Source organism: Bufo gargarizans, chromosome 2, assembly GCF_014858855.1.
Source record: "Bufo gargarizans isolate SCDJY-AF-19 chromosome 2, ASM1485885v1, whole genome shotgun sequence".
NCBI lineage: Eukaryota > Metazoa > Chordata > Amphibia > Anura > Bufonidae > Bufo > Bufo gargarizans.
The window spans coordinates 680,410,065-680,421,983 of NC_058081.1; the positions used below are offsets into that span (position 1 = coordinate 680,410,065).

The 11,919-nt window shown below is 47.3% G+C and overlaps 1 protein-coding gene across 1 annotated transcript; it reads right to left on the reverse strand.

Annotated features, from left to right (window-relative positions):
* Positions 1-1,492: 1,492 nt before the first annotated feature.
* PIH1D2 (PIH1 domain containing 2) lies at positions 1,493-11,889 on the reverse strand. The gene is made up of 6 exons (XM_044278483.1): positions 11,815-11,889; positions 8,474-8,664; positions 7,145-7,268; positions 5,648-5,881; positions 2,642-2,931; positions 1,493-1,874 (listed from the first exon to the last, which is right to left on the reverse strand). Exons 2-6 carry the CDS (start codon positions 8,654-8,656, stop codon positions 1,740-1,742), a joined length of 966 nt encoding a protein of 321 aa, XP_044134418.1. The 5' UTR covers positions 8,657-8,664; positions 11,815-11,889; the 3' UTR covers positions 1,493-1,739.
* Positions 11,890-11,919: the final 30 nt, after the last annotated feature.

Consider the following 11,919-nt stretch of genomic DNA (forward strand, 5'->3'; position numbering starts at 1 on the left):
TAATATTGCGTCATTACATTCACACAGAGAAGGTTTCATTCCTTTCCAACAACTTATTGGTGCGGTATTTTGTGTTAATGATTGTGCATATTGCATATACACTCATTGACCATAACGCACCAAGAAGTTGTTGGAATTCCACAAGCAAATCACCCACAATTTGGTGCACATTAGCCTTGTCGACTTCCCTGTACACCTTTAGGCTTCGTTCACATCAGCGCTCAGCCTTTCCGTTCTCCTGCACCGTTATAGGAGCAGGAGAACGGAAAGGACGGATTGGGCACATAACTGATCCAAATGGAGCCTACGGACCCCATAGACTATAATGGGGTTCGTTAGGTTTACGCTCAGAAGATGATTTTGGAGCGGAGACAAAAGTCCTGCATGCAGTACTTTTGTCTCTGCTCCAAAATCATCTTCTGAGTGTAAACCTAACGGACCCCATTATAGTCTATGGGGTCCGTAGGCTCCGCTCGCCTCAGTTATGTGCCCAATCCGTCCTTTCCGTTCTCCTGCTCCTATAACGGAGCAGGAGAACGGAAAGGCTGAACGCTGATGTGAACTTAGCCTTAGATGGCGGACAACAGAACGATTGTTGTCTCACCTAACCTCCTATATACCCACTTTGCAAAATTGGTGGGCTCAGCCAAGGTTTATTGGTCAGGCTTCAAAACGTCTCATTTTTGTCCGTTGTAAATTCAGCAGTTTTATTATAGCATTGAGCAAATACTCACACTCTATACATGGCAATGCATGGAAAATCTTTTTCACACATGCCTCCTTTTACCAATGTAAAAAAATATAGATCTATATCCACAAATGCTGCCAAGCATTGTACACAGCTCAAAGTTCTCTGTGAAGATGATATTCTCCAATTTATACATCTGGACTTTTGGCAGCAGTCCCCGTACGCCCATCTATTGTGCCGTCTTGGCTTTGTCCACCTTTGTTTTCTTGCCGATTTATCCACTGATTCTAGTGTGACGACCAAGATTTGTAAATGGCGGCACAGGTGATGAAGTCTCTGCAGTATTGCTTCAGCCCATACATTGCTGGTTTACCCTGCGTGTAGGTGACCGTCTGATTCCCTTAGGCCTGTTTAAGACAGGTAATGACTCTCCGTGTGTGAGGGTGAGTCCCCGTTATGGACCCTGCTCGTCTCACAGGAGCGCATGGCATTATAATGATTTATAATGCTGTGTGTGTCTCTGTGACCTTACTGCTACAGGATTAGGCTACATGCACATGAACGTTTGTTTCTGTGTCTGTTCTGTTTAGTTTTTTTTTGCGGATAGGATGCGGACCCATTCATTTCAATGGGTCCGCAAAAAATGCAGACAGCACACCGTGTGCTGTCCGCATCAGTATGTACGTTCCGTAGCCCCGCAAAAATATCATGTCCTATTCTTGTCCGATTTAGGCATTGTTACAATGGATCCGCAAAAAAAGCAAAACTGATGTCATCCGTTTTTTTTTTTTTTGCGGACCACAAAACACATACGGTTGTGTGCATGTAGCCTTATACTAACATAATGCTGTCATGCAGAGACACACAGCATTATAAATCAGTATAATGTTGTGCGCTCCTGCAAAACAAGCAGTGTCTATAACAGAGAATCGCGCTCACACAAGGAGCGTCATTTCCGCACAGGACACACAGGCCTTAGAGGTTGACATTTTAGTACTTTTCCATAACTTCATGAATCCGTGGCTATACTGCAGATTGTCCACAGGTGGCGCTATAGTACATACATGGTCACAGTCAGCGCGCCATTTGCTTTGCTGTACTTGGCGGTGACGGTTTCTTCGTTGACCAGCTCAGGCAGATATAGATGTAATCTGTATTTTCCAGGGACTTCAAGCAGTAAATCATCCTAAGAAGGAAATAAATGTCTTATTCAGTTGGGTGAGGAATCGTTTCCTCTACAACAAAAATGGTAACGCCCCAAAAAATAATCCCAAAATAGAAAATGACACACACAATGGCGCTGCTGGGGGCGTAGAGTATGAGCTGAGGAGAGGTGTTCCTGGGCACCTTCGAACCAAAATAACGCCCCCTCTGGGCACCTTACTGGCTCATTTGCATAAGGAATAAAGTGGATTTTTTTCCAGATAGAAACCAAGCAGAAAGGAAAGAAAAGCCTATCTGCAAAGGAGGTAGTAAGTGCTGAAGTGCTGCAAGACATTAGTTTTATTTTAATGGTGAGGATTCTGGTGACAGATTTCCTTTTGAAAAGAAGTTTCATGTCATGGCCACTAGGGGTCTCCATCTAATTTGCAGTCCACTGCCTGTTATCAGGAGAGATCAGGCCCTGGTAGCAGACACATAAGATGCTCACGGGGTGTGGGGGGTGTCAGAGCTAACGGAGCTTCTGCAACTTTTCCCCACTCACACCGCTTTTCCAAGGGGGCAACTTGTACTATATTCTGCGTTTTTCACACAGCCCAGGCCCCCGCGTGAAAAAAACTGAAATACTGAACGCAATCGCAGACAAAACTAACTGAACTTGCTTGTGAAATAGTGCGAGTCCCTACACAGTTTGTCCAATCAGAGACCGTGTCACTTTACGTCAGCTATGCTAGCCACTAGACGGTGTGTCCTATAAGAGAGGGCCCCGCGTATACAGCGCTGTCTTCTTACCTTGGACACATTTAGTTCGCAGCTGGATACGGAGCGCACCCCTTGTAACTGAGCCGTCAGTACGAGTTTCTGTGGGTTCCCAGAGTCGTCCTTTATTACAGACAGTTCACACTGTGGCGGAGGAGGCAGGTTTTCCTCGCTCAGCTCTGCGCTGGAGATGACTTCTATCAGACCTGCTCTCGGTTTGCTCTTGCTCTCCGTCATTATCTCTATGGGGTTTTTCGGTTCCTCCTTTTCCTCTCCTGTCACCGTTATGTTTCTTAGCTGTTCCAGTAATGATCTGTCAGAGACTGAGTGCAAAACCGACATGACGCATGAGCTAAAGACTGAATGCACTTCAGGCAGTAGGAGCCATCATTTTACCTCCCCTCCGCCATTAGGGACCATCATTTTACCTCCCTTCCGCCAATAGGAGCCATCATTTTACCTCCCCTCCGCCAATAGGAGCCATCATTTTACCTCCCCTCCGCCAGTAGTAGCCCTGCGAGGTCCCATGTGGCCGCATGGAGCACAAGTATCCTCCAGCGCCATGATCTTCCCTTCTATAGGAAAGTGCTGGGCAGAGGTGCATCATCCTAGTATCCGGATTCTGGTCAGCACTGCAGATGTAGAATACATTCTGGGTATCTGCGGTCCATGTCCGATCACTGCCTCCGACCACTTAGGCATGGAAGCGCTTTAGTCATTTTCGAAATAATACCTCGGATTAAAGGGTTTGTCCCATTACACTTAAGCTAGAGGCAAGTATAAGCACTGCAGATATCTCTAGCAGTCCCATAGCGTTTCATGGAGCGGAGGCGCACTTGCGTGACTTCTGCTCCATTCGAACGGGAAAACATGGGGCGGCCCAGCAGTCAGACCTCTGCCCATCAGACACTTAACAAGGTTGTCCAACCTTTTACAAATGATGGCCTGTACTCAGTATAAACCAGGGATCAGCAACCTTTGGCACTCCAGCAGTTGTGAAACTACACTTCTTTCACTTCTGCAGAAGTTCATAGAACGTCTACAGAAGTGAAAGGAGCATGCTGGGAGTTGTAGTTTCACTTTTGTAGAAGTTCATAGAACAGCTAAGCAAGTGTACATGATGGGGGGGGGATGTAGTATCACGGCACCTGGACCCCCTGGTATAGACCATCACCATCTGATTGGGTCTGACACTCCACTTCCCCGCCAACCAGCTGTTCTGCAGTAGCTCCAGAACTACACAGCTCCATCAGTTGTGCAGGATGGCGCTAGATACTGCTTCCATTGACTTTAATGGGAACAATGCTGCAGCAACCAGCTACATTCACTGCCAGAGCTACTGCAGAACAGCTGATCAGCGGGAATACAGGGTGTTGGACCCCCGCCGATCAGATAGCGATGTCCTATGCTAAGAACAGACCATCACTTGTAAAGGGTTGAATATTCCACATAAATAAAATAAAAACTACACCTTTCATCTCCGTCCAGTATACACTATACTATGGCTTATTAAAGGGAATCTGCTTTGAGGGCAGCAATAACTAGTGACCGAGACCCTCACAGTGCAGGGTCACCTACTGTACCTTTTTTGTGCTGTAGTATTGTTACATCACTATTGAGCGGCTCCAGAGCTGCACTTGGGGGTCTCGTATTCATGAGCTTTCTGCTCCCCCATGCTCCTTCACTCAGTATAAGGCGGCGGCTGTGGGAGGGCAGGGGGATAAGTACAGTACAAAAAATGTAAGTGACCCATATATCTGAATCCGGATCTGTAACTATTCAATGCTGCCCTCAGATATGGCGGCCTGAACCTGCTGACACATTCCCTTTAATTAAGGGGTATTACTGTTGTCTGTAAATAGAGGTTACTCTTTGTGTATTCAGAAGAAAGACACATTTTCCACACCCTACGGTATCATTCATTGCTGTTTTTTGGATATCTGCTTGTTGTCATTGAACCAATCTTTGTCCCGTGTATGCGAGGGACATTAGATACGTGTAATAAATCCATCACATGACGAGATATTCTTTTATCCTCAGAGGCTCCATTCATACAACTGTCTGCATGTCCGTTCCGCGATCCCGCAAAAAAGGTGTTCTATTTTTGTCCATTTTGTAGACAAGAATAGGCATCGTTACAATGGTTCCCCCTCCAAAATAAAATATAAAAATGGATGCAACATGGACATCAGACAGACATCATCTGTAGTTTTTGGGGATCCGTGTTTTGCAGACCAAAAAATATGTAAAAGCACCCTGAAAGTAAACAATGAAGGCTCTTACTGAATGACAGCAAGCAGAGGTCTTTAAAACAATGAGAAATTGATATAGAAAGTGTATAGAAAAATTGGATAACTTCTCATCAGATAATCAATAAACTTTATTTGCTGTAGCTGTAATGCCCCTTATTAAAGGGGTTGCCCGGTTTCTTATAGGGGTATTCTGGTTGTGACAAGTAATACCCTACCCCTCGGGGCCCGCTGTACCCAGAAATGAACAGAGCGGCAGGTTGGGTATGTGTCCAGCTGCTCCGTTCTCTATGAGAATTTCGCAAATAGCCATCTCCAGAACACCGGTAGAGATAAATGGAGCCTGGGGCCGAGGCCAAAGGGGTGTGGGGTCCTCGTTCTCATGATTAGTGGGGGTACCAGTGGTAAGACCCCAACTGATCTAATAGTTATCCCCTATCCTTAGGACTACCCTCACAACTCGAATACCTCTTTTAACCCTCGGGATCCACCTGCGATAAAGAACTAGTGAGTACTTACCCACCGCTCCAGTTCTTCCAGCTGGGTCTATTTACCTGGGTGTAGCAGTGACGTACCATCGACAACACATGACCGCTGCAGCCAGTCACCTGATGAGGCCAAGGATTGGCAGTGTCACCTGTTGTCGACATGACTACACTGCTGCAGCCGGTTAAATAGAGCCCGACTGTGAGAACTGGAGGGGCGAATGAGTACTTACCACTCCTTTATTGCAGGAAGATCTCCAGGGTTGTCTAGTTTCCTCCTTTAAATGTACGACAAGTTCACTTACCATCATCTGTTTTCCCCTTTGTCTTTTTTGGCTTCTTTCCAAGTCCCTCTAAGCTGCTCCTCATTTGCTGTACGGTGCCCTTCAGACTGAATGGTGTAATATGGTAAGAATGGCAGAGGGCGACTTTGTGCTGTTGCTCTATGTACTTCATTGCGAGGCGGATGAGCTGGTCCCGTTCCACGGGGTCTTTGTCAGCTTTCGTCAGGACCTCTGGGCTGTAGGCAATGCTAATGACTGGCAGAAGAGAAAACAGCATCACATGTAGCCAGGAGTCAGGGAAATCCGCAGGCACCAAGCAACTGGTGACATGCACATATTCTGGAGCAGACAGAGCGGACCCCGGATAGTGTTTTCTATGTACACGTTTATAGGATAAGAGACCGCGCAGTTTTCTGATCTATTGTACATGTATTCAGAATTCGAGCAATGTAGGGATGCTTAATACACTGCACTACAAGGGCCACCATGTACGGATTTACATGAACCAGTGCCTAGCTTAGGGGGCACCATAGGAAACAAGAGAGGACACATGAAGCATAGCCTTACTATAGTGGAGATTAAGAGGGTTAAATCATAAAAGATATATTCTGGAGAACCCCTTTAATGATTGGAGTTCCCCTTAGGCCTCATCCATTTTGCGGTTCGCAAATCGCAGATCTGCAAAATAGAGATGCAGTCACAATTTTTGTGAACCCATTGACTTCAAAGGGTGCGTGGTCTACATTGTGTGGACAAGTATAGGACACAGTCAATCTTTTTGCAGAATGGACATAAGGATGCGGAAAGCACACGGATCATCTGCAAAAAAGATTGAATATTGTGGACATAGTCTGACCATAGACCATTGAAAACAATGAAATGTGGACGGCACATAGACTGCATCCGTATTTTGCCTGTCTGCGATTTGCGGACCACAAAAAGGATATGGTCGTGTGCATGGGGCCTTATACAACAATAAGAAATGCGTATTGATGTGACTGACCCTTCACTAGGACTGTGTGTTGGGTTTTCAGTAACAGAAATCTCTGACTAGTGGTAAAGAGCACAAGTGAGGATCTAGAGCAGGCATGCTCAACCTGCGGCCCTCCAGCTGTTGTAAAACTACTACTCCCACAATGCCCTGCTGTAGGCGGATGGCTGTTCGGGCATGCTGGGAGTTGTAGTTGTGCAACAGCTGGAGGGCCGCAGGTTGAGCATTCCTGATCTAGAGGTTTATACTCCCCTTGGGCTGGAGTTTCCAGGTACCGCCGGCTCTGCTTCTTCTACCTGCAGCTGTTCTGTTGACCTGGAGGTGCCAGGCCTGAACCCCTAGCAACCTGGTCCACCCTGGCATCAGATGATAGCCTAGGTGGCACAGGTCATCAATGTCTGAAAAGCTCTTGTACATACACTGCCATTAGACAGCAGGAAGTTTAGGATGGAGTTCCTCTTTACATCTGTTTCCAGTATATTTTTATGCCGATGCTGAACTAGAAAGTTTTAATCTGGCAGACGCACCTGCTCCTTCAGACAGGTCCTTTAACTTCCCAGCTATGAGAGGCACGGGATGGCCATCAGATTCAGGAGGTGGGACCCTTTTCCATCCACAAATGTTAATAAATAATAACCGTTCCTCTGGATCCTGCAAATATAAATTAATGGGAAACTTCAGTATACAGATAATTTCTAAAGGAAATTATTGCAGTGCACTCATTTTGAGCAAAATTTTTTTTTTTAGATTGGTCTTAATTAAAAATGTTGAGCCCCTTTCTCTGTACAGCCTTGAGATTCTCTAGTCCAAGGCTCTTTATTCCATCAGGCGGCTCATCTGACGGCTCCTTATCTCTGACCTCCTAAACACTTACTATAGCTCAATCCTTATCTTACAATATGTGGCTTAAATAAATGTTTAGGACCTTTTAGTATTTTAGACATAAGATTTAGGCTAGTTTCACACTAGCGGCAGGCTGTTTCGGTGGGTGAACAGCCTGTCAGATCCGTCCTGACGCTAGTTCACGTGTTCTCCCGGACTGCCGCTCCGTCCCCATTGACTATACTTTTAGTCCGGCTGCCTCTCGGCGTGCGCTGCCATGCTGCTGCCGGAACCCCGCCCCCATTATAGTCAATGGGGAAGGAGTGGCAGTCCGGGGGAACACGTGAACTAGCAGCAGGACGGATCCGACAGTCCCCTGCCGCTAGTGTGAAAGTACCCTTATCAGATGACCACAAAGTGAAAGTATAGCTCCCACAGCTAGACAGTTAACCCTTTGGACAGAACAGTTAAATATTTTTAATAAAGACTAATTGAAAAGATGATTTTTAGCCCAAAATGAGTCAAATGCAATTACAAAAAAGACCCCCGAAGGTGTACATAGCCTTTAACATATTAACATACTGTATCAATGTGAATCCCAATGCATCTTCCTGATCTTAGGCCTCGCTCACACAGCAGATGTGAACTCTGGAAATCTGGCGCCGTTTCTGCTCCAAAAAGCGGTCAACGGCTGCGCTGCCATTGATGTGGTAAGTATGATCATGTCTACACATGGCATGGTCGCCGACAGCTTATTGGTGCAGAATCCGTGGCAAATATCCGGAGTCTAAAGGTGACGTGCGAAACAATATTTAGGAGAGACATAACCCCCCCAATGATATAGAGACGCAAGTGTTGTGGACATAGATCTGTCTGTATGCGCCAACATGTCAGCCCCAGCGCTACGGGGCCAGATTTTAACACTTGAATGATATAGCAAAAGCTTTATTTACTTTGACGTTAACCTAAAAAAAAAAAAAAATCTCTTCTCTATTAAACATTTAGCAAAAAAAGCTGAATAAAAAGGATTTTACCAGTATTTTAGTCTGCAGGCAGAGGTGGGGCTCAGCAGGCACCATGCACCCCTTCCCCTCCTCCAGATGTCGCTGTATGAACTTCTGGTAGCTCTGAGGACTGGTCTCCGCCATGTCGTCCAGCATGCTCCAGAACTGGTTGACCTGAGACAGCAGCTGGTCTGGGGTCATTTTCATATCCATCTTGATTTCTGGGGGAAAATAAAACAAAAAAACATACAGTCTGAAGCCTGTAGCAGAAAACGGCCTCTTTCACACGTGCGTCGCCGCGTGAGGGCCGGACAAGATGCGGGTGTGCGTTGCGGGGAAAATACACGATTTTTCTGCACGAGTGCAAAGCGTTTTAATGCGTTTTGCACGCGCGTGAGAAAAATCGGCATGTTTGGTACCCAGACCCGAACCCGGACTTCTTCACATATTTTTTTTGTCCCACTAGGGGGCTTGAAGCAGCGATTCTTTGACCACCAATGCTGGGATTGGAGTTTGCTCCGATTCCGGCAGCAGCAGTGTTTTATAGATGTGCTCACACCATAATCTGATGGGTACACTGGGCAGTACCCGATATGCCATCCATCAAACTCCATGGGCCATACTGACTTTCAGTATGCTTTTGCGTTCACACAGAGGATGTTCCTAGTACGCTCCATCAGATGCCATCGTACGGGACTATTCTTCCAGGAGCAGCGTCTACGGTTCTGGGTACGTGCAGATGCTTTGGAAATTTCCCACTGTGGATTTAGCAACTTGCCGCCCGTGTTTACGTGTTACATGCGGATTGTGCTGTGGATTCCACCCCCTATACGCTGAAAGAGTGAAATCCACATGTAAGACGTGGATTTTTCTGTGTAATCCCTGCTGATCTGTGTGGGAATGTCCTGACGTGTCTGGATCTATGTCTAAAGGCAAGACAGCCAAGAAGCAGTCCTACATTTAGACCGGCGCCGGATGTGCCGAAGTTATGGAGAGGCCGGCGCCTTATCATAACCTCAGCAGATCCACCGCCAGACATAGGGGATATTAAGAATGGCGTCTAAAACGCAGATTAACCCCCTAAATCTATATCTATGCAGTCTGAATACAGCCTAAGGAACCTGAAGAATGAATATAGAGAAACAGCACTCATTTATCAAACCTAGAAAGGAAAGGTTGCAGAAGATGTTCATCAATCCATCTACTTGCACACCTGCGCCCGCTCCGTTTTTTTTTTTTGCAGCCCGTATGCTGAACCATTCACTTCACTGGGGCCACAAAAAAAACTAAAATGACTCTGTGTGCAGTCCATGTCCGTTCTGCCAAAAAGAAAGAACATGCCCTATTATCGTCCGCATTACGGACAAGGATAGGACTGTTCTATTAGGGGCAGGCTGTTCCGTAAAATGCCTAATGCATACGGCCGGAATCCATGTTTTATGGATCTGCAGTTAGTAACCCACAAAACACAGTCGTGTGCATGAGGCCTTACATAGATTAGGGAGGGGATCGCTATCTAGAAGGAGGAACAGTGAAGGGTTAATTTACTCGCCCCAATACTCAGGTGGAACCATTCGCTCCCAGCTCTCTCCCGCTCGTTTGGATGCCATCATCTAGCCTCGCCCTGTAATCTGGCACCTGCGCTGTAGTCTACACTATGGGCGCATGTGCAGTGTATCTGCCTGTGCTTCCCCTGCAGCGCATGCGTCGATGCTGTCATCCTCCACATGAATGAAGGCCCTGTCAATCAAGGGGACAGGAGAAGCGGCTCTAAGTGGACGGCCTGATGCTCCGAGGGGCTCAGGCTAACCCCATAGTAAGAAAAATGTATAAATGATGCATCGATTCACCCAGCAGGATCAACCCTACTAGGCATTATGTCTGTTTTAATAGGGTTAATCATGCATACAGATGTTCTTTAAATCGGATCCAGTGGGGGTCATTTATCATAGGCCATTGTTTTACCACCGCTATGGGACTACCAGAAATAACGGAGCCAGAGAACGTGGCCACACATACAGGGCTGCCCCGTTCTGGAGACAGGAGCTGGTCTCAGAAGTGGGACGGGCCCCTATTTGACATTGATGGCATGTCCTAGTGATGTGCCATCAGTGTCCCACATGGTCCAACCCCTTCAATCCTCGTGACACCTCAAGTGTCCAAGAGGCGGGCCCTTCAGGTTCAGTGCCTTGGGCTTTCTAGCTCCTCCTCTTTGAGTGACAGCTTTAGAGGGTCTCCTGACCTGTCACTCAGAGAAGAGGGGCCGTCCAGCGTTCAGTGCCCGGGGGGGGGGGCTTCACATGAAAGGACCACCTCTTGCTCACTTGCAGTAGTGATGCGACGGGGAATAAAACGTTATTTAGCCATCACACTGGGTATTACCTGCCTGTCACCTGCATAGTGCAGTCAGCAGTTTTGAGGGATCAGAACTGCTGACAGACTACCTTTATAAATGTTACAAGATTTTTTCAATAAAAATAAATAAAATTGAACTAACACAGATCCACAACATACAAGTGTGAACGAGCCCTCGCAGCGGGCAGGGGTCCCCTGTGGGGGGATAGTTATCAAAAGCAGAGGAGTTACCATAGCAACCGGTGACATGGCGGCTGCTCTGACTAATGAAAGCAGCAATCGTACTCGGTTGCCATACGCCACGTCTCATTCTGCTTTGATAAATACGCGAACGTGGGGTCTGGTCAGGGGGCGCCCGGCATCACCAAGACAACAGATAAGAAAACGTTGGTGGTAATGGCGGGTCTTAATTCATTTCTTGGCTATCAATTCGGGCAATCTTTGGCGGGCGCACAGACGCCTCCCCTAGTCCTGTAGGGCTCTGGCTTCTTTTCTTGCCAGCTTTCCTCTCTTGCCTCCGGAGATAGCGAAGAAGTATGTGCTCCTGGTCTGTGACTATGGCCTGCCGCGAGGGGGTCTCTGAGGTGGGCAGGTGGACCCGCAGCCGCTTCTCTTTACAGGCAGATTCTGACTGGAATTCGGTAAAGTTTCTCTCATTGTGGGATGGAAGGTCTTTTAAAAAACACGCCATTGTGCTGCTGTCGGCTCCCCCTGGGCTGCTGTCGGCTCCCCCTGGGCTGCTGTCGGCTCCCCCTGGGCTGCTGTCGGCTACCGCTGGGATGCTTGATCTGCCTAATGCGTCAGGAGGCCATCACGTGACCGGGAACTAAACGACCAGGCACCGGCTGGCCCTGTGGTCAGTTGGCACAGAGGGAGCAGAGAGCAGCGGCAATGGACATTGATGACCCGTCAACCCCCACCCGTCGTGTGTCACGATAATGAATGACAAGTGCATGTGACAGAGCAGCCGACAGGGACATATCGCACAGAAGAGCCGTCTGTAGCATCGTACTTACACGCTCCGTGCGCGAGTCGCCGAAGAAACACAGCGGTTTCTATGGAAACCAACCAGAACACAGTGCTTCACTCAAATATGTCCCCCTCACAACATAGCACTCACG

Coding starts and splice junctions, on each gene's coding strand:
- PIH1D2 (XM_044278483.1), bottom strand. CDS start 8,656: ATGGATATGAAAATGACCCCAGACCAGCTGCTGTCTCAGGTCAACCAG. Junction 5,882..7,144: donor GGACCTGTCTGAAGGAGCAG/GTGCGTCTGCCA, acceptor CTCTTCTGCCAG/TCATTAGCATTGCCTACAGC. Junction 2,932..5,647: donor AAAGGGGAAAACAGATGATG/GTAAGTGAACTT, acceptor TTTTGCACTCAG/TCTCTGACAGATCATTACTG.